The 21,851-nt window shown below is 50.2% G+C and overlaps 6 protein-coding genes across 6 annotated transcripts; 2 read left to right on the plus strand and 4 right to left on the minus strand.

Annotated features, from left to right (window-relative positions):
- Positions 1–50: 50 nt before the first annotated feature.
- Positions 51–6,318, minus strand: FSST1_007917 (uncharacterized protein; the record flags this gene model as incomplete). The annotated part of the gene is made up of 2 exons (XM_083224749.1): positions 51–5,837; positions 5,896–6,318. 2 exons carry the CDS (start codon positions 6,316–6,318, stop codon positions 51–53), a joined length of 6,210 nt encoding a protein of 2,069 aa, XP_083083878.1.
- Positions 6,319–7,662: 1,344 nt separating this feature from the next.
- On the minus strand, positions 7,663–8,535 carry FSST1_007918 (ClpP/crotonase-like domain-containing protein; the record flags this gene model as incomplete). The annotated part of the gene is made up of 1 exon (XM_083224750.1): positions 7,663–8,535. One exon carries the CDS (start codon positions 8,533–8,535, stop codon positions 7,663–7,665), a length of 873 nt encoding a protein of 290 aa, XP_083083879.1.
- Positions 8,536–10,957: 2,422 nt separating this feature from the next.
- On the plus strand, positions 10,958–12,244 carry FSST1_007919 (acyl-CoA N-acyltransferase; the record flags this gene model as incomplete). The annotated part of the gene is made up of 1 exon (XM_083224751.1): positions 10,958–12,244. The coding sequence occupies one exon, from the start codon at positions 10,958–10,960 to the stop codon at positions 12,242–12,244; it is 1,287 nt and encodes a 428-aa protein (XP_083083880.1).
- A 2,043-nt stretch (positions 12,245–14,287) lies between these two features.
- Positions 14,288–16,234, plus strand: FSST1_007920 (major facilitator superfamily domain-containing protein; the record flags this gene model as incomplete). The annotated part of the gene is made up of 4 exons (XM_083224752.1): positions 14,288–14,526; positions 14,583–14,853; positions 14,906–15,251; positions 15,303–16,234. 4 exons carry the CDS (start codon positions 14,288–14,290, stop codon positions 16,232–16,234), a joined length of 1,788 nt encoding a protein of 595 aa, XP_083083881.1.
- Positions 16,235–16,663: 429 nt separating this feature from the next.
- On the minus strand, positions 16,664–17,721 carry FSST1_007921 (Alpha/Beta hydrolase protein; the record flags this gene model as incomplete). The annotated part of the gene is made up of 2 exons (XM_083224753.1): positions 16,664–17,417; positions 17,474–17,721. 2 exons carry the CDS (start codon positions 17,719–17,721, stop codon positions 16,664–16,666), a joined length of 1,002 nt encoding a protein of 333 aa, XP_083083882.1.
- A 1,241-nt stretch (positions 17,722–18,962) lies between these two features.
- On the minus strand, positions 18,963–21,392 carry FSST1_007922 (uncharacterized protein; the record flags this gene model as incomplete). Its single annotated transcript, XM_083224754.1, has 1 exon — positions 18,963–21,392. One exon carries the CDS (start codon positions 21,390–21,392, stop codon positions 18,963–18,965), a length of 2,430 nt encoding a protein of 809 aa, XP_083083883.1.
- Positions 21,393–21,851: the final 459 nt, after the last annotated feature.

Raw genomic sequence — 21,851 nt, forward strand, 5'->3', positions numbered from 1 at the left:
CTTTGTCATACAAATAACGACTGCTGCAAACATAAACGAAGGCTATCTACTTAGACCAAAGCTTCAGGATTCTTGATGAAGCCCTCAATAACATGAGCTAGCTCGCTCAGTCGAGCCTCCCAGAACTCCCGACGTTCCTCATCAGCCTCAATTCCAATCTGTGTCCTATCATCCTCCAAAAATGACACAACACGAGGCGGTGTCGCAGGTTCGGGGTGAGGAATTGAGTAGTCTACGCGACACTTTGTACCCGCAAAGGGAATTGAGTCAAAGAACTCCTTGTTGAGGTGATTCGTGAAGGATCCGTAGAAGGGAGTCTCCGATGGCCAATCCGTGCATTCCTTGAGGACTTCCTGGAAGCTAAGCGTGGCGTGCTGACTTCCCTCGAGGGACTGGCTTCGTACTGAGTCCAAGAGGTCTGTTGCTGTCCATTTATCCTCGAACTTGACGCGCACAGGTTGGTATTGGTAGCAGGGGCCCATGATGGTGTCAATGCCAGTAACATCGACGTCGCGACCGGACACAATACCACCGAAAGTGACGTCAGACACGTTAAGGTGTTGCGATAAGACCTTGGCCCAACCTGCAGTGAGCAACATCGCGTGTGTAGTGTTGGGCGAGGCTCCAGAAATGTCCACATCTTTTGTCATGAAGGCGGTCTTCTTCTGAGCATCCGCAGGGGGGGCAATCTCAGTGTATGAGGATCCCTGGAGAGTCTTGCGCCAAAACTCGACGTTCTGAGGCTTGACGGCGGAAAGATGTTGGATGTAGGTCTCGAAAGGCTCCGAGGATGGAATCTCTAGGCCTCGGTATCGAAGCTCGAGTTGGCGGAGGAGCTCGGGCAGAGAAACACCATCATACTGAGCGTGAGAGATTCGGATGACGAAGGCATTCTCAGTCTCACCACGAAGAACAAACAGGCGGATGAAGGAAGATCCATGAGTAAGATCGGTGCTGCTGTTGACATCTGATTCAGCGAGCTGCTTGGCAGCGGCGTCAATTGAGCCCTCAGCACTTTGTTCTGTAACAGGCACCTTCAAGTCATCAAGCACGACCTGTAAAGTCTGCCCTTCACTCTGAACGAATACGGTTCGAAGAATGGCATGCTGCGAAACAAGGTACTGGAAGCTGTCAATCAGTCGGGCAGTGTCAATTGACTGATCCAAGTAGAGCATGTTGTATTGAACGGAGCTTCGTGGCGCGAAAACTGATTGCTTGACATCGCCAGCTTGAGGTCCAGTCGCGGGCAGAACGTCTTTGATCTTCCACTCTGGGTCTGCCAATTGAGGCTGGATAACCTTCACCAAGAAATCGTCGACATCCTTCGTGTCCAGCAATGAGAAGGCAGTGTACTTCTTAGTTAAATCGTCACTCTCTGTTGAGATCTCAACCAGAGAGTCAGCCATACCTCTAAGCTGCATGTTCTGGAAGATACTCGCTACAGAGAGGCGGTATCCTTCTTGTCGCAGAGCCGAGACCATGCGCATGGCCACAATTGAGTCACCACCCAGGCGGAAGAAGTTGTCATCAAGCGAGAGCTTTTCCTCTTCAATGCCAAGGAATTTGGACCACGACGCGCGAAGCACGCGCTCCTTTGTGGTCAAGACGATGGTGTCGGCGATGGTCTTTTTGAGCGACGCGAAAGACTTGCGCAGCTCGACTACCAGCGACAAAGTAATGTTCTCGGCAACATTGTCGATTGAACTGATGTTAGCAGAGTCATCAAGAGGAATGCAGATCGAGGGAATTGCGTAGGGCGGCAGAGTCTCAACCATGGCCTTGTTAAGACTGATGATGGCAGTCGCAAGCTTAACAGAAATAGCCTGCGATAAGGGCATTGAAGCATCACTGGTGTCAAGGCCAAGCTTGAGCAATTGAGCATCCTTAGTAGATGTCTCTTGAACGAACGCAACCACCACAGGTGTCTGGCTGCTGGAGCCCTTAGGGACAACAAGTCTGCTGACAGCCTTGGCGTTGCTGGGCAGAAGTCGCTTGAGCTCAAGATCTGTAGTGTTGAGGTCCACGACGCGTCCATCTACGCTGGTCATGGCATCTTTCCGACCAATAAATGCCAAGCTCATATCATCAATATACTTGACGAGATCTCCAGTACGGAACAGTTTGCCCTGTCGTCCTGGGTATCCCATCGCACCCTCCTTGAGCCACTCGGGAGCATCAATAACATTATCGCCAGCCAAACCGGCGCCCTCGAGTAGGAGCTCTCCAGTGCTTCCCAGAGGCATGAGAAGCTTTTCGTTACCAGGCTGAACGACCCAAGGGACATATTGCACAGTAGGGTACTTGTCGCCAGCGGACAAGAACCTGGAGATATCCTTGGGAGATACAGGCGCGTGCTTGTTCGTTTCCCAAATCTGTCCAAGCTCCTCCTCGCCCAAGCATGTGAGTTCGTTCAATGAGCGCGACATGTCACCGCGAAGCTGGTTGATAGCAACTTCAAACTGCGACAACACACGCTCAACTTGCACATGGCTCAAGAGCTCCGAATCAAAACTTGCCAAGAGCCGGAAACCCGTCTTTTGCATAGACACAGCCAGCATCATAGGATATGAGTTGAAGTGCAGAGCTTCGAGAGCAGCGTCACCGCCTCGGAATGATGGAAGAGCGTCATTCTCAGTCTCAATAGGATCGGGATCTTGAGGCTGGACGACGAGACCCATGGTGACCTCACAAGCAATCTGAGCGTCTTCGCTGAGTCGTCGGATGTGCTGGATACCAAGGTGCTCGTGAGCGGCGCGTTTGACGCTTTGTTCTTGAACGGCTCGGAGGAAGTCTTGTACAGTTGTTGTGCGATCAAGGCGAATACGAACTGGGACTGTAGCCAAGATAGGACCTTCAATCAACTCAGCGCCAGGGAGAGGAATGGTTCGACCCATGAAGGTCTCTCCAAACACAACATCATCGCTCATAGAGTACTGCGACGCCAGCAAAGCCCAAGCCGCGCGAATGACAGTAGCGATGGTGATGTCCGACTTGGCTGCCTTGTCAAGCTTGATGAATCGCTCAGTCAATGACGTAGGGTCGGGGATGTAAGAACGTGATGGCAGAGAGGGGAACTGGGGTCCAGTGGCACCTGCAAGCTGGGTCTTCCAGTAATCCTTTGAGGACTCGCGCGAATCTTCGGCGAGATAGCGAATGAAGTGCTTGAATTGAGCAGGTCGCGACACTTCTTCGCCCTTGTATGCAGCGCGTGCATGCTCGACAATGAGGTCTGTTGACCATCCGTCGTAGATAGCATGGTGAGCTGTCCAGACGAAGTAACGCTTGTCAAGAACCTTGTCGGTGACGATAGCAAAGCGCGAGAGAGGTGCGCCGGGCGACATGGGCTCCTTCTTGTCCTTCTCAATGAATTCCTCTAAGCTTGAGTCAACCTCATCCCACTGAAGGGCCTCGTTGACAACAACTTGCATGAAGCCATGTTGCTTAAACTCAACAATACGTGTGCGAAGGATTGGGCTCTCTTTGTAAACGACATTCCAAGCCGACTTGAGCTTGTCAATTGAGCTAGAAGCAGGAATGTCTGCAATTCGCTGCGCGACGTAATTCTCCTTTGATCGCGTGTAAAAGGCCATGTGAATCTCTTGCATGGGCGCACAAGGGTAAATGTCCTCAATTGCACTGACATCACAACCAGAGTGTTCAGCAGCCTCAGCACACAGAGCTTCACGATCCATGTCATCCTTGAGCAAAGAGAACTCGGGGATTTGCATATCAACTCCCTGACTGTTGTCGCCCTTTTGCATAGACTTGGCCATGTCGGAAAGGACCGGGTAGTTGAAGATGTCGGCGACAGAGAGCGTGTAACCCCAGTCGCGAACAATTGGAACGAGCTTCATTGCAAGGACTGAGTCACCACCTGATGTGAAGAAGTTGTGCGTGGTGCTGACTTGCTTGTTCTCAAGACCAAGCAAGCGACACCACGAGTCACGCAGGAACAGCTCAGCCTCGGACTGTGGTTCACGAATCTCAGAGCTCTCGTTCGCGGCTGCGGAGGCTTGCATGCTGGCGGAGATCTCTGCGCCGAGAGCACGCAGCGACTTGCGATCCGTCTTGCCAGACACAAGATAAGGAATCTTGGAGAGGGTAATACATTGAGTAGGAACCATGTACACTGGCAGGACCTTGGAGAGCTTGTCATTCAGTGTCTCAAGGGCCTCACGGAAACGAGGTGGGAAATCAATATGACGGGCATCTCCCTCATCCTTGGCTTCACGGTCTGCGACAAAAGCCACAAGCATTGACTCTTTGTTCTGGTTTCTTGGTGCGATGATCTCAGCGACAACTTCAGCTCCGGAGGGGAGCAGGTTCTTGATGTGGTGCTCAATTTCGCCTAGTTCCACGCGCTGTCCGCGAAGCTTGATCTGTGTATCCTTGCGACCGACAAAGATGAAGCCATTTTCGCCATCAGGATCGTATCGAACCAAGTCGCCTGACTTGTATAAACGGCCTTGTCTTCCGGGGATGCCATCTGCGCCAGCGAGGAGGAAATCCGGGTCGTGAATGAAAGCCTCCTTCGTCTTCTCGGGATCTCCAAGATAACCTTGTCCCACAATAGGACCTTCAATGAGCAATTCTCCAACTGCGCCAACTGGTACAAGCTTGTTGTGATCATCAGGATCGACAAGCCAGATGCATGCGCCAGTACCAGGACCCATGCTGACGTACGGCCTGCCTGCTGCGCTAGGGTTGACAGTGCATCCAATGGTACACTCAGCGGGACCGTAACCGATGACAATTCGGGTATGCTGGCCCCAGATGGCGATGTCTCCGGCCGAGCAAGCCTCACCACCGATACCAAGACTGTTCAATGATGGGATAATATCAGGATCCAAGATACGAGCGACCGAGGGTGTGATGTTAACCATGTTAACCTTCAAACGACGGATCGCGCCGCTCAAATCGTTCACACGGTCCATGTCTGTAGGAATACAAAGACATCCGCCGCGAATAAGCGTGCATAGAATACTGTCAATGCTGACATCAAAAGCGTACGAAGTGAAGTCAAGCGATCGCGAGATGCTTGAGTATCCGATTCCTGTGCTTCGCGCAAGAGCACTAGCAGTGTATGTTTCATGAGAGAGCATCACTCCCTTGGGAGTTCCAGTACTTCCAGAAGTAAAGATAATATACAGAAGCGACTCGGGTGGTACTTGTGGCAGTTCTCTAAGAGGATCCTCAATGGTTTTGGCGAGTGAGTCAAGTGTTTCCATATCAACAATGACATGCTTTGCCTCAGGCGCAATCTCAGGTCCATATTTCGCCTGGTCTCTTGAAGTGAGAATATGTGTCGCCTTTACTTGCTGCGCCATAACCTGTCGTCGCTGGATGGGCTGGCTCGGGTCCATGAGCACGAAAGCTGCGCCAGCTTTAACGACACCCATGACACCTACTGTCGTCCACCTAGACTTCTCAAAGCACAAGGGAACAATATCGCCGTTCTTGACACCAAGGTCAATGAGATGCTGCGCGAGCAGTGTAGACAGATTGTCCATCTCTGCATATGTCAGGTCGCCATCCCAAGAGCAAATGGCCTGAGCATCGGGGCGCAATCTGACTTGTTCGGCGATCAGAGTGTGAATGCACTCCGGCACTGGTGGGGGAAGGTCTTTGTTCCAGTTCCATATCACGGACTTGTCTAGTTTTCCTAGTGGTAGGGCGGAGGATAATGTTGCGTCGGGGTCGGTGAGGGTTGTGTTGAGGACTTCGACAAAGGCTTGGGCAAGGTGGTTTGTGAGGAACTCCGCGCCCAGAGGTTCGCGCCAGGTCGGTTGGAGGCAGAGAGCATCATCTTCTAGTGTTGCTTGAATTTGGACATTTCCCTGTGTTGCATGCCTTATTAGTCTATGTGTCCAAGTGGACAAGATGACGAGTTCTTACCCAGTTCACTGAGATATCGCCGTCTTCGGTGATTTGGTTGACCAAGTCACCTTGCGCAGGCTCGTCATTAAAGAAGAACCTGTAGCCGTCCCTTTTGTATGCTAATTCCGATGGTACATGTTGCTGTAGATATGTTCTAAGAGCTTCGAGCTCTGATGCGACAGAGTTGCTGCCATCCCATTGCAGCTTGGCTGTGTTGAGTGTGAAGGTGTGACATGTGGATGATCCTATCTCGGTCAATCCCCAAGAAAACTCGATGTGATTTCCATGGTTATGACGATACAAAAGAAGCGACCATGCTAACAGTAGTATCTCAAGCTCCTGGGTATCTTGTTCGTGGTGTTTGCGCAGAACAGGCACTTCATGACGCACACTCTTTGTTTGCGGCGCATTTGGCTTCGCAGGTAACTCAAGTTCTGTCATATTCGATCTTGTCTCTCTTTTACAAGATTTCTAGTATGTATTCTTATTTGGAAAAGTTGTTTCCGAAAATCCCAGTTGTTGGGAATATTGTGCGATGGGACGTGGGAAGACAGACAAATGTGCGTTTGCAACTTCTTTGGAGTCATCACCAGACTTCACATGAACGCCTCCACTATTTTTATTGCATCCACGGGCTCAATATGCAGGAACCTCATTACGTATCGGAACAGAGCTTTCCCTATGTCTTCATCTTCTCCATCCCGTATAAAGCGCATGTGGGGGGTATGTTCTGACCGGCGTGGACAAGGCAGGGACTGGGACCTTTGATGCCCTCGAGCAGGGTGGTTTCAAGAGTGCCATTTCATTCCAGGGTCCCCTCTATTGAAGCACTTTCGTCGCGGGCGACTTCGGAGGGTGTTATGGGTGTCCATCTTGAAGAGATTGTCACCTTCCATTTGCTGATATTCGGACGCTAATCCGTCCTTGAATCGAGGTAGAGGATGTGACGAGATGGAAATGATGGCAAAAGACCCACGCTCGATGGACCCTGGCCATGCTGCAATTGGGTTAGCGAGGCGATTGAAGAAGGCCGCCTTGGCTAAACATTTGAAGAAGCTCCATTACGGGATTTAGTGAGTGTGGATTCAAGAAACCCGAGAGTGGGTGGCTTCGGCATGGAGCTTGGGTTGATGATTGAGGTTATTTTGTTGTGTCTGGGGGTATCGCATGTTCGCATAGAACCATCTTGCAGTGTGAAACGTGGGCTCCAAGACATTTCCAGAGGCCTGGTAATGGATAATGACCTTTTTGTTTGTGAATTAAGTGCTTTAACAGCTGCAAAACGACGTTGGCAACGACCCTTCACTGGTTATCAACCATCGCTCAAATTGTCGACTTGCAGCCTCTTTGGGCCTCCACTACACTATCCATCGCAGCCCAAGGAAGGAGGGTCGCTTTTGTCCCGTTACTATACGGAGAGTAGTAATAATCGACACGCTGGCGGAGACTCGATGCGATGAATAATGGATTCCAAGGTTCTAAATGAAGTCGAGGCGAACTTTTCTAGTGGGGTGATTGATAAGTTGACTGAGTTATCTGATCCGATTGACAAGGATGATTCTAAAAAGACCCTCCACGCCAAAGAAAAGATGGCGTCACACCAAAAAAGCCATCGAGTCCGAATGACTGACTATTTTGCCTCACATGCCGACTGTACCTTTGCTTTGCCATGTTTGCAAGTACCGCTAATACTAGTTCTCATGTGGACAAAATAAGTACCAAAAGATGCGTATAATACATAAAAAAAGAAAGAAAGAAAATGCCTCAAACCGCCGTCAAACTGCATCATAGCTTGCTGTCCACCCATCTTGGGCTCCTCTTCTCCACAAAGGCCTGCACGCCCTCATGGAAATTGTGTCCTTCCGCCATGACAGAGTCCCACGTCTGACGATGCACACGTACTGCATTCTCGGCGCTCCCATGTTCCCAGCCAGCAAGGATACCAGCCCGGGACGCGATCACGCTGTCGGGACTGTTGCTGATGATTGCAGCCGCGAACTCAAGGGCTTTCTTCACTACTGGACGTTCCAGCACGTCGCAGTCCGCTGGAGCGTCTTCGGTTATAGCGTTCAGGATGCCAAACTCACGGGCTTCTGTAGTGCTAATGCTCCGTCCTGTCAGGGCCATCTCAGTCGCTCTGTGGCGGCCAATGGTCCTGGCTAGTCTCGGCAGGGAACCCGCATTAGCGACGACACCAATCTTGGCCTCCGGCAGGGCAAAGACAGCGCTTTTGGCAGCTACAATGAGGTCGAGGTTGGCAATCATCTCGAAACCGCCTCCCATAGCCAAGCCGTTAACAGCAGCGATGATGGGTTTCTTTCCGCTTCTACGCGAGAGGCCGCCAAATCCCGTCGTGGGCGGGTCCATCGGTCGCTTCTCGGGTATGCCATCTCTTTTGCGCTGGTTGATCTGGTTCCATTCCTTGAGGTCCATGCCTGCACAGAATGCACGCCCAGCACCCGTAACGATGGCGCAACGGAGGGAAGGCTCGTTGTCGTACCACTCCCAAAGGGCTTCAAGCTCATACTCTGCGTCGCTGGTCATGGAATTGAGAGCTTTGGGTCTGTTAAAGACCACAAGCATGACATGTTGTGCTGGGAATGACACAAGGCCGTAGGTTTGTGGTGGTGGCTGTTTGTTGAAGGTGTGCTGCGCCATAGTGATAGAGTCGCTGGAAGATAGCGGTATGCGTTACAGTGAGTGTCTGTCTCTGCAGCAGAGTGTTTATGTGCAATGCCAGAATGCACCCGATGATGGATCTTTTCTCACAGGGTTTATCTGATGAAGCCGAGGGATCTCAATAGCCAGGACCACCATAAGAATTTGTTCCGATCAGATAAAAAACGGCACAATGCAACCCCAGCCGGCGTTGGTGTTCTCAAAGGAACAACTCCCTAAAGATCCTTGTTCTTTGGCCTCCGACACACCCCTCCAGTACATATCGCCCCGGTCATTTTTGGCGCCAGAGCTACGGAATGAACCGTTTGAAGAATCTAATCAATCACATCTGATAACGAGGGTCATGTCTTCACATGTCACATGAATCGATGAATTTCTTTTGCGATCGTGCATGATGCTGCATAATTTAGCACCGAGATCGGCAGGTCTATAGAGATGGACTGGATCCAGCAGAATTTTCACAAGAGCTATGACGCTCGATGTGAGAGCTCGGAGATGATCAGTGGTCTGGGGGACTTGAGCTCAAGTAGACAAGAGAGAGCTACAATTGCTGCAATGATCCTACCCGATAATATCATGGCTTAGGACGAAGAAGCCCTCTGAGCAACATCTTAGAAGTGGCGAGCATATTCAGAGCTCCAGAACTGGTGACGGTCTGAGTGAAGGTCCATTTTGTGGCTTGCTTTAGACCTTGGCAGGCTTGGCTAATTCTCAGTTCCCGGTGCTAATTATCGGTAGTTAGAGGACGGAAGCCTCTGCGCACCCTCGATCGAGCCTCTTCGCCTTTCCGTCATCGATTTCAACACGCGATTGCTGTCACCCAAACAAACAAGAGCGAACCGATTGTTATCCATGCCCTGAGCACAGAATATGATACAAACGGTCGACGAACGATTCATACCAATGTTCAGGTCCAGCCATGCTGCGTGGTGAGTGCGACAGCCTTCTGGGCGTCCGGTGGGTAGGGCTGGCTTGTACTCTGTAACGCCTCAGCCAAGAACGCGCGTTAATCGCGGTCGGTCGTCGTGAGTCTCCGCTGTCGCAAGAGATTACAAGCCCCTTACGTAGTACTTGGGCGTTCATGAGAACAGCATTTACTGGATGAATGTATCGCGACCGATTCAATCAAGACCTCAAAGAGCTGGAGCCGACCTGTTGGACAACCAAAGCTACAGCATGTTTTCCACGCGCTTTGGTATGATGAGCTTCAGCACAAAACACCAGAGCTGGGCCAATTTGACGTGATAAATCCGAATCGTATAGATAAAGTCGCGTCTGTTTAGACCGCCTAGCGTTTCTCTGTAACTGATTTACATTCTTTACCTTTTACAAATGCTGGACATCAGAATTTAAACTATAACGCCTTGACTCCTTTGCGCGTTTGCTCACCACAACGCAATTCGTGACAAAGAACCCAACATCGCATTTCATATTAAAGAAGAAGTTATTACTATTAAACACAGTACTTATTGGTCTAAATTTACAACTGCGACGCGTCTCGAAAGGAAATGTCTTGTGTCAAAATAGTGCTGGAAAACTTACCCTGTACCTTGACACGTTGGGGTGACATGGCGCTTCATGCTACTCACGTCGCCCGTCATGTACTCAAGATTGAAGAAGTATATCAATCTGATCTTATCTGATTTATCGCTAGTAATGGAGGCCAATATTACGACCAACCTGTTTGAGTTTCCGTCCATACTATGGATTGTGGCGTGTATGTCATCACGACTGAACTAAGAAACATGCATAAATTCCACAACCTCGGTGACATTCGGTACATTACGAATGGGGCAACCAAGAAGTTGTTGTGTCCTGGAAATGGAGAACTGGAGAACGCAGAAAATTATACCACATACGTACTGCCTCCGAATGTGTTGTGCTCCTTCGCGTTTTCACCCTCATCAACATTTTATGAGTGGACCTTAAGCTGGAAAAATAATGGAAAATCTCGGAGCCCACAACAGCTCCTGACGGTGCCTTAATTAGCGCACACATCGCCCACTTAGCGTCCTTTTAGTGGCACCATGACTGCAGTCTTGTAGGGGGCTGGCGGGTAATCGGCACAAACAGGGCACCATCTTTGACCACCTTTGACCCACGAGAACAAGGGTCCTCTCTTATGGACCTTCAACTTACAATACAGAGACTCCCCTACGCAAGATGCCTGCTTGTCGCCATCGGCTTCTTCACTCGCGGAGGCATCGGCCAAGTTTACCGTGTTTTGTAACTCTTGGCCTTGAAATGGCTATTGATCTTATCAGATCTGATTGGACCTGATACCGAAATCGGTTCAGTGGGGTATAAATAAGTAGCAAAATAAAATCTGGAGATGCAAAGATCGCATTGTCTGTCTGATAGCAGCCAAAACAAACAAACAGTTCAGATTAATCACCCCAAAATGTCTTCACAACCCTTCCAGCAAAAGTCACCAATCAAGATTAGGCTGCCTGAGCCTTATCTCACAACATACTATCTTGAACCCGTCGCTGAGAACAAGCAGTCCTATCGTCTGCGCAAAGATGAGTCTGCAAAGGATGGCAAGCCATTCCCCAAGGCTCTTCACGGTGATAGCCTAGTCTTCTCCCAGATCCCAACTGCGGAATCTGACAAGATTCCTGATTCTGATAACCGCGAGTATGCGCGCGCGCGACGAAGTCCCGTCTGGTCGCTGAGCTGGGAGAAGGAGACACCCACACTCGCCCAGACCTGGATGTTCTTGTACACTTTCTTCTCATACACTTTCGATGTTGAGCAATTCCGTCTCCGCCTCGAGGGCTCTGGGGCTGAGGAGCTGGCCAAGGCTCTCGTCCGCTCCATGGTGGCCATCAACATGCCTCAACCTCCCAAGGGCGTTGAGCCTGCGCCCAGCACCGGCGTTGAGGTGCTTGTCTCTCGAAGCGCCTTCTGGCAGGGATGCGCCTCTCCGTTGGGTCAGCAACCCATCTGGCTTCCTACTTGGAACTCCCTGAACGTGACGCCTCATTTGGATTACGTGATGACACCTACCTCCGAGTCTACTCTTCTGCGTCACCCGCGCCGAACACCCAAGCCTGATGCCGGAAGCTGCTTCTACAGCCGCTACATCCCATCTCTTGATGAGCACTTCAACCTCATCGCTCTCGACTACGAGAATCCTGAGCACCTGCGTCTGTTCAACACATGGCAGAACGACCCCCGCGTGGCTGCAGGCTGGATGGAGACTGGTACTCTTGATGAGCACCGCACATATCTCAAGAACATCCATGAAGACCCTCACCAATTCGCCGTGCTGGGTTACTTCAACGACATCCCATTCGCCTACTTTGAGCTGTACTGGGCCAAGGAGGACAAGATGGGCCAGCACTACGCTTGTCTCGACTTTGACCGCGGTAGGCATTCACTTGTCGGTAACGACAAGTTCCGCGGACAGTACCGTGTCATGGCTTGGTGGCCCAGCGTGATGCACTATGAGTTCCTCGACGACCACCGCACTGAGAACGTTGTCGGTGAGCCTCGTCTGTCGAGCGAGGGTGTCCTCAAGTACGAGATGATCTTTGGTCTGCACCAGGACAAGTGGATGGATCTGCCTCACAAGCGATCCAACCTCGTCAAGATCTCTCGCGAGCGCTTCTTCCAGATCTGCCCCTTCAACCAGGGCAAGCCTCGTGTGGCTGGCACGACCTTTGGCTTTGAGCCCAAGCTGTAAATAATGAAGACATGTCATTAAAAGTTGGTAGATGGAGCAGTATTATAGCTTCATTAGAGTAAATAGTGTTAGCGGCCTTTTTTAAAACATAATTTGTCAATCAGAATATTGTTGGTCTGTACTCTGTACATAGTATGTATCCTCTTGGCAGTGAGTCGCAACTATGAGGCACAGCGCTGAAGCAATTCGCAAGGTATTACAACATCACACGGGAATAACTCTGCCAAGACAACGGCCAAGCGCTGATCCGATCTAGCCGATTAGCAATCCTTTTGCACGTTTGCCAAGTCTCAATTGCAGTGTCGATCTGTCGTACTTGATGGTCAAGATCAACCACAGAAAAAGGCTTCAAGGCTACATATCACATCAAGGATAGATCTACTTCGATTGCCACAAAGCGATCCGCTTATCGCACTTTGCAAAGGTCAAAGCCTTCCCTACTCTAGTGCTGGAGCAAGCTGAATGAGCTCTCGGGTTAATGGTTGGTTGTGGTAATGTTCCTCCCGCAACCGACGATGCCCAAATTTGGTCTCTCGTAACGCCGCATTGGCGTGGGGGACCTCTATACTCAATACGGCGTCTCGTCTTCATTTCTATTAGTTTTAGTCTATTTGGTGTCCCGAGAATTGGACGAGAATGCGCCGCTTGCACGTCCTTCATTTAAGCTTGTTTAGACGGAAATATTCCTCATCCCCGAGGGCTTGCAGCAACTTTAGATCTCGTACTGATCAAATGACTAGCGATACATCACTTCAGGGGTCCTTTTGCAATTGGCTGACGGTGGAGTGACTTGTTCTACTCCCACTACCCGTTGTTGGTTCGGACCCCTGGGAAAGAAACTTGACCTCTTGTGGTGGGATGTCCGTTGGCTGTCATTACAAAAAGTGAGCCCAGAATCAAGCCTCGCCATGCACTCTTGGCCACATATGGTAATGGCCAGTAGGGCTACCGACGACTGAGTAATCTGCCATATGGAGCATCTACGTAGTAAAGGAATTGTTGGTATCTTGCCAAGATGTAGAAATGAGCAGTTCTTCTGATGAGTGGAAGAATGAGTGACTCTTAGCGCGCCAAGCTCGGAACGTCGCCAGATACGATGCAGGGTTTTCTTAGCTTAGAGTGTTCCGATATGTTGGTTGAAGCTCGATAAAAGCGGCTGAACAGAATCCTTGTCAAAGGATGCTGTGGTCACGTAGCAGTTAGCAATAAAAATTGCCCCCAAAGGGTGAAGGATCAGGACATGATGAGATGAAGTGCTGGAAGCTGCAGAGTGAGACCCGCTGCAAAAGCGGAGGTTACAGTGGGCAAAACCTCAATCCATCAACCAAATTGATCCCTGACGTAGGTAGGATTGTGGTTAATTTGATCCGAAATGCATTCTGTTATACTCCCACTATCCGTCAAGAAACAGATCAACAGATGGCAACTGCGTCAACAGAGAAAAGGAAAAAAATAGAGAAAAATAGCGCAAGTCTCACGCGATCTAATCGATCAATCAGATTAGATTATGAAATTTCTTTCTCTTCTTCGTGACCCCTTGTCCATGCCTCTTTTGGTGCTTTCGTCCACGCCATCTCCACCCAAAAGTTGGGTACTCGGCGTTCGAGGCCTGAACTAACGACAGAGTGGCTGCATTCACTGGAACCCTCGCGTCCCGAGATCTCTCTAGCCAACTTGCTTTGCTTGTCCCCTCTGGCTTCGCTTCTCTGTTGGTCCAGTTCTGTTCTCTGGTTCGGTTTATTCCCTAATGTTACCGATGTCGGTGGATTCGAATGGTCAATAGTCTCTTTTGGCCACCATGAACCTGATCTTATCTGATGGAGTTTTGTATGGGTCCCAATATCCATCCATCCTGAGCTGAACGTGTTGGTTACAGTCTAGCCAGAATGCACCCTTGCTAGAGTACCTCTTTTTTTGTGTGTTATTTTCTCCGACTGTACGTATAACCATCTGCCATTCCCTCCCACGACTGAAGCTCCCTCTTTTCTCTCCTTGTCTTCCCAAGCTTAAGCTTAATTGATACCCCCAAGAGACAATATCACCATGGGAGTTCTTGACAAGGTCCAGCTCACCCTCGGGCGCAAGGGCAAGGAGGGTACTGCTGCTGAGCAGCCCGTAACTGTCACCACCTCCATCAACGAGAAGGACCAGGAGGCTGGTGTTTTCCCCGACGATGGAAGCAACAGCGATGCTGTTACCGAAAATGCGCAGCATGGTGTTCAGACTGTTGAGGCTACCACGTTGGCCTGGAGCAAGAAGGCTCTTGTTGGCGTCTTTATCTTGTACGTTCTTGGTTGTCTTGTCGCAATTGAAGACTCGTGGACTGACTTCTTTGTAGTATGTGGTTGATCTACCTTACCAACGGTTTCCAGAGCCAGATCAATTACACTCTGGTTCCTTACGCAAGCAGTGAGTGGGAGTCGCACTCCCTCATTCCTGTCATTGGTGTTGTTGCCAATTGTATGACTGCCGCTGTCTACATCCCTCTGTCCAAGATTCTTGATCTCTGGGGTCGTGCGGAGGGCTTCCTCCTTATGGTCCTCTTTGCCACTATTGGAATGATCATGATGGCTGCCAGCCAGAACCTCCCTACCTACTGCGCTGCCTATGTAAGTCACCAACTCTCACCTGCAATATTCTTCATGTACTAACCTCTTCAAGGTCTTCTGGCAGGTTGGTTGGTCCGGTCTGACCTACAGTATCGACGTTATCACGGCCGACTCTACACAGCTCAAGAACCGAGGTCTCGCGTACGCTTTCACCTCGTCTCCTTACATGATCACCGCCTTTGCCGGTCCCAAGTCCGCTGAGGCTTTCCTTCTCAACGGTGACCAGTGGCGATGGGGCTTTGGCACCTTCTCCATTGTCCTCCCCGTTGTTGCTGCGCCTCTCTACGCTCTTTTGAGGTACAACCTCCAGAAGGCCAAGAAGCAGGGTCTTCTTGCTCGTGAGTCCAGTGGCCGATCAGTCTTGGAGAGCATCAAGTGGGGTCTTATCGAGTTTGATGGTAAGTGAAAACTGTACTCAATGGTCCGGATGAATGCTAATTGTCACTCAGCTGCCGGTGCTTTCCTCTTCGCTGCAGGTCTCGTCATCTTCCTCCTCCCCTTCTCTATTGCCAGCATGGCTCCTCAAGGGTGGAAAACACCTTATATCATTGCCATGATCATCCTCGGAATCGTGCTTCTGGCCGTTTTCGGTCTCTACGAGCGCTTTGTCGCCCCCAAGCCCTTCCTCCGATTCGACATCCTCGTCGGCCGCACCGTTATCGGTGTCTGCCTCCTCGACTTCATCTACATGATTGCTTATTACTGCTGGAACAGCTACTTCACCTCGTTCCTCCAGGTTGTCAACAACCTGCCCCCTTCAGAGGCTGGATACGTCAGCAACACATTTGAGATTGTCTCTGGTGTCCTTCTCTTCATTGTTGGTTACGGTATGCACAAGACCGGTCGCTTCAAGTGGCTTCTGTGCATCGGTATCCCTCTGTACATCTTCGCCCAGGGTCTCATGATTCACTTCCGTCAGCCTGGCCAGTCTATTGGTTACCTCGTCATGTGCGAGGTATTCATCTCAATCGCTGGCGCTACCTTTATTCTGTGCATGCAGGTTGGTATCCTCGCTGCCGTCGAGCATCAGTATGTCGCTACCGCACTTGCCACTCTCAGTGTTACCGGAAACATCGGAGCTGCTGTCGGCGGTACCATCTCTGCCGCCATCTGGACCAACACCTTCGAATCGAAGCTTTCCGAGTACCTTCCCGCGTCTGCCCAAGAGAACGCTGCCCTCATCGCGGGAGACTTGGACAGCCAGTTAATGTACGAGATGGGCAGCCCTGAGCGCCTTGCCATCCAGAAAGCCTATGGATATGGCCAGGCACGCATGTTGGGTGTTGGCACCGGAATAATGTCCATCGCTCTTATTTCGCTGTTCTTGATCAAGAACTACGATCTCAGGACGATCAAGCAGACCAAGGGTACCGTGTTTTAGAAGACTCGGTCTTGGACAACCTCAAACTTAATTAATGACGAGATCACGTATGGTCTCCGAGAAGTATGCTATGTTAGTTATGCTTAGTTAAAATGATTGTGTTTAATGTCGAATGATGGTATTGGGGCTTTTACGATGTTGTTCAGTGATAAGTATGCTCTCATGTTTAGATTGCGCTGAGTGAATTTACTACTTAATAACTAGCCATAGCCTTTTCAGCCTTATTAAAGCGAATAAGATATATATAGGGACTTTCAGTTCAATTGGTAGTCTCAATTATTGCGCTGGAATGAAAGGTCGTTGTCTGTGATGTTCAATCTCAACTTCACTCGCCAAACGATCGTGCGATATGCTGTAAACACACCGGGATAGACAATTGCAATGCGATTTTAAAAATTGTACTTCGATGCTTCCATCTCTGATTATTCATTATATCTTGCCAAGAATGAAATTCATAAGGCTCTGCTGAAGACCTGTCACCGCCACACTTCCATGATCCTCACCCGCGAACTCTCGTGTCCAGATCTTCTTCACGCTCGGGCTCTTCTCCAATCGGGATGCTAATGTTTGTGCAGCTTCCCTCATTTCGTCATGCTCAGCGCAGTTTTGTCGCTTCCACCACTCTTCGTCAGTTTCTTGAGGTTCTCTGACCAGTTCTGACTTGCCAGTGCCCCATGTAAGTGCTAGCGAAAATGGAGGATCAACAGGTTTGTCGCGAGCGAGGAAAGTCTTTTCAGGTTTGCGGATCAAGAAGTCCTTGTTCCACCAAATGACGGGACTGGCAATTAAGTAACTGTTAAAGAGCTCTGGTTCAGTGAACATGGTGTTGAGAGCGAAGATGCCGCCGTAAGAGTGGCCGTACAAGGCTTTGCGACCGGTGTGTAAGTTGGCGTTGGGGAAGAGCTTGTCCTCGACATACGGCATGACATCTGTCTTCATCCAGTCGAGGAACTGCTCGGCCTCACCAAATGAGATGTCGGTACGAGGCTTTCCATGTCTGTCAAGAGGCATGTCATACTCTTCAGCGAATGGGGTCATATCTGGGCCCCGACGGAAGTCGTAGACATATTTACTGGGCGGGTACCCAATGCCTACGATGACAGTTCTTGTGCTGTTGAGATATTCCAAACGCCGAGAGACGTCAACAGCTGTGAAGAAATAGGCATTTCCATCGACCACATAACTGTATGTTATTAGATTGATGCTCAGTGTTTGTGATCCAATTGAAGCTTTACTCACACCAGGTTGACCTTTTCATCTTTGGCGGCAGCACGATCTTCGCCCCAACACAAAGGCCATGCTACTTGAACAAGGTAATCGCCCCTCTTAGTATTGGCGAGCCACTCGAGAGTATTAGGGACACGAGCGTGCCCATGACTGTGCTCAGTTGCCATAGTTCTGCGAGTATGTGAGAGGTGAATAAGACTTCGTGGTGGTGATAGTGATAACGATAATGACGGACGAGCACGAGTGAGACAACGCAGCATGAATGGGTGACGTGCAGCAACAGACAGCGAGCTAGGTAAGTTGAGACGAGTCAGAACTCAGAGAAGGATCTGATAAACAGAAGAGAAGATCTGATAAAAAAAAGGCGCATTCCTTCTGCGCACTTATGGGTCTCGGAATGGTGACAGTGGGCCAGCGGTATCGGCGGAACGTTTTGGCAGCCTAGGTCCACTGATTCCGGAGTGCTGTTGGCTGCTGATGCGACCAATTTCCACTAAATCTGGTGGGCATGGGACAATTTAGGCGGTTATGTTCGGTAAAAGGTGTCGAGATTTCACGCAGGATGGGACAGCATGTAGATGCGTGACGATTATATACACTGAACGTGGATGGATATTAATTTGCTCAATTGGAAACATCAATGATTTAGAGGCGCTGTAGAAAGCTGCTTTACTCTTGTACATGTGTCAATGTGTGAGTTGTGGAAGCCTACTACGACAGCGTATTGCCACGGTCAGAGAAATGAACCAAACATTTATACATCTCTCCAGTAACTGAAGACACCGTCAAGCCATCTTATGACTCTGGGCTTATAGCAAGACTGTGCCTGTCAATCATGGCAATGAGTCCATATTTGCAAAACTGAAGTCGTCTTTCAACAATAACACTTGGTGAGATGGCCGAGTTGGTTATGGCGCCAGGTTAAGGTTAACCTTAACACCAATTTCCTGGTGGAGCAATCCTCCTGGGTTCGAGTCCCAGTCTCATCAGACATTTTCTTTTGCATCTTGCAAGAGGCGTTTCTTTTTTGCTGATTGTCTCCATGGTATCAATTGAGTATTGCAGGGAACGATGCGACAGTCATTGCCCTGTCACGAGTGCTCAGTGACGCCTCTACAGTCCTCCATGCGCTGAAAGCTCTAAGCACTAGACGAGTGAGATTGTAAAAATAAATGAGCTACGAACCAGACCCAAGATCGCATAAACCGACTTGCTGATTTCGTCTCCCATGTTTCAATAAGCCAAGTTTTCACATCATTATTAGCATTCGCTGGGTGTTACTGGATTCCCGCAATGGCCAGTTCAATTGGTATTTCCACCTTTTCAGTACTTCAACGTTGAATCATGGAGACCGGTGATTGAATAAGTTTGTTTAAATATGTGATAATAATTGGAATCCTATCATGGAAGCCATCTAGATGGTCTATCTAAGAAGTAGTCTTGGAACTATTGTTTAAATTTTGTACAGTAACGAAATATCCATCCTCAGTGCACCGTCAGCTTAAGAGCGACGCTGCATGCGGCGACGCTGGCGCTGGCGCAGAGATCGTCGGCACTTGGTGCTGGGCTTCTTGACGGGAGTCTCAACAGGCTCGCTAGGGGTAGTAGGAGTCTCAACAGGGCTGGTACCGTTGTTGCCTCCGGTGGTGGGAGGGACAACAGGGCTTGACGAACCACTTCCGCCGTTCAAGATCTTGGAGGCAGCGTGCTCAGCAGCGACCATGATGGTAGCCTGTGTGTTGCCTGTTGGCAAATCTGGGTGAATACTTCCATCGACGACGTAGAGGTTGTCGGTGCCCCAGACCTTGGTGTCAGTGTCGACAACACTGGATCCGTCGTTCTCGGTACCCATGATGGCGGAACCAACAAAGTGGGAACCGCTAACATACTCAGCCATAAGGCTCTCGGCAGTAGCATTACCGGCGATGCTAATGGTGCTGTTGGGCTTGGAAGTCATGTCAATGAGCTTCTGCATGAAAGACTTGACGGCGGCCTTGTCAGCGGCGTCGTTCAGGTAAGGCTCGCCAATCAACTTGGTAGCACCAGAGCTTGTAACCTCGAGAGCACCGCTGGAGGTAGAGCCATGGGTGAGGTAGACCTTGAGCTTAAGAGCATCATCACCAGCAGGAGCGCAAGTGCCCTGAACGTATCGCTCAACACCGTCAGAACCCTTGACACTGTCCCAGAAGATGAATCGCTGACCAGACTGGGCAAGAAGACCGGTACCCTGAGCGTACAGATCAACGTCCTCCTGGTTAGGCGCGGTGAATGCAGTGTCGGGGAGAGCAGCCATAGGTGACTTGGTCTTGACCTTGACGGTGAAGATAGGGTGGTCCTTGAGGTTTTCGCCAACGGGAAGGTTGATCCATTGGTCCTTAGGGGGCATGGTAAGACGCTGGCTGCCGCTGGCAACAGTCTCAATCTGCTTAGCAGGACCAATACCAGAGTTGACAAGAAGGCGAGGGGTGGAGAGGGCACCAGCAGCAAGGACAACAGCACCGCCGGTCTTGACCTTGATGATCTGGCGGGTAGAAGGACCAGACTGGATCTCAACACCGGTGATCTCCTTGCCCTCACGCACAACTCGCATAACCTTGCTTTCAAGCATGAGCTTGAAGTTGGGGTTGGCCTGGGCAAGAGGGAGATAGTCACGAACAGGACCAGCACGCTGACCGTCGGTGATCATCATAGGGGGGTGAGTGAAAACGGCCTTCTTCTTTTCGGGCTGAGCGATGGCATCAACTTGGCTGAAGCCGTTTCCAGAGAAGAACTGGCTTAGGATAGTGTAGGCAGACTGGTCGACCAGTTTACCGTCCTTCGTGGGGCTTAGGGTACCGGGTGTGCGCTCCCAGAGTCTGGAAGCGGCGGCCTCAACGTCGTTGTACTTCCAGCCAGCAGGCCACTTATCATCGAAGTCAGCGGGCTGGGGACGAACAAACATCATAGCATTCACGGCCGTCGAGCCTCCAAGGATACATCCAGCCATGCTCGCGGTGTCAGTACAGTACTCAGAAGTCTCACGCGCAGAACTGAGATGATAGGCCATAGCCGGCACATCATACTGAGTGGTCGTATCATTCCAGTCCATGACAGCTTTACCACCGGTAGAGAAGAAAGAAGCCTTGCCGCGTTCGAGGAGAAGAACAGACTTCTGTGACTCGAGAAGACGCTCAGCAACGATCAGTCCAGAGGCGCCACCACCGACAACGATGTAGTCATAAGTCATGTTGGAGACGACGGTAGTGAAGTTACCGGTAGAAGGGGCTGAACCATCAGAGCCGGAGCCGGAGCCGGAACCGGGAGTAGCAGCGTCATCGGAAGCCATAGCAGCCCAGGTCTCGTAGTCGGCGGACTGAGAAGAACCAGCATCAACAGAGAATCCACCAAAGCCAGCACCGTGGTAGTTGAGAGCACCGCTAGCATCGGTAGGATCGTCGAGAGCAGTAGTGCTGAAAGCGAAGGCCATGACAGCGTTGGCGTCAGAAGCCTTGAAGGTAGTGCCGTCGGTCTTGATACATCCCTCACAGAGGAAAGTGAAGGTGAAAGAGTCAGCGCCAACCTTGACACCCTTCTCGATGGGCTTGATCTTGACGGTATCGTCATCCAAAACATCAGGGTTTGTGTATCCGGAAGCTTGACGGACGGAGGTGAGGACCTTGCCGTCGTTGGGCCAAGCAACGATGAGAAGCTTCTTGCTCATGGTAGAGCCCATACCAACGGAGGCATATCCCTCAGAGATGGGAGCAATAATTTGACCAATAAAATCGGTGCTGGGGGTCTCGGGCATAGCGATACCAAAAGAGAACTTGCTGGTCTTGTCGACGAATTGCTGGAAGGTGATTCCTGTGTCGGCATCCTTGTACTCCTCGGAAGCAGCCGAGACAGCCTGGAACATCAGCGCTGCTGATGAAAGAAGTGTTGAGAAACGCATGATTGCGGTGTTTTAGTCGAAGTATATAATCTGTGTATATCGATCTCAAAGAATGTGATTTGATAGTGGTAAAAGACTGGACGAGACGAAATGAAGATACACAGTACAAATGAACGTTGGCAACCAGTGCCTGTAAAGAACGAAAAAGGATGAAAAAAGAAAGAAAGAAAGACTGATAGACCAAGCTAGATGGAGTGCCTCAAGATCTCAAGAACATGCTAAAGAAGTGAGCTGTCGTCCGTTATATACAGATCCTACCAAACAAATGCCGTTTCCTACGGAAATTCGCTTCCGAACGCTCGGGACAGTTTTTGCAAACGTCGAAAACGGTATTGGTGGCTTAATTGCACGACATCGGCCAATATTCGCTATCATTGTGGAGGAAGACGAACCACTTCACTTACGGGATGGTAGGAAACTTGGCATCCAAGCTTAGGATACAGAAAATAAACAATCTAG

The sequence above is a fragment of the Fusarium sambucinum genome, chromosome II, assembly GCF_050947815.1.
Source record: "Fusarium sambucinum isolate potato_lamoka chromosome II, whole genome shotgun sequence".
Taxonomy (NCBI): Eukaryota; Fungi; Ascomycota; class Sordariomycetes; order Hypocreales; family Nectriaceae; genus Fusarium; species Fusarium sambucinum.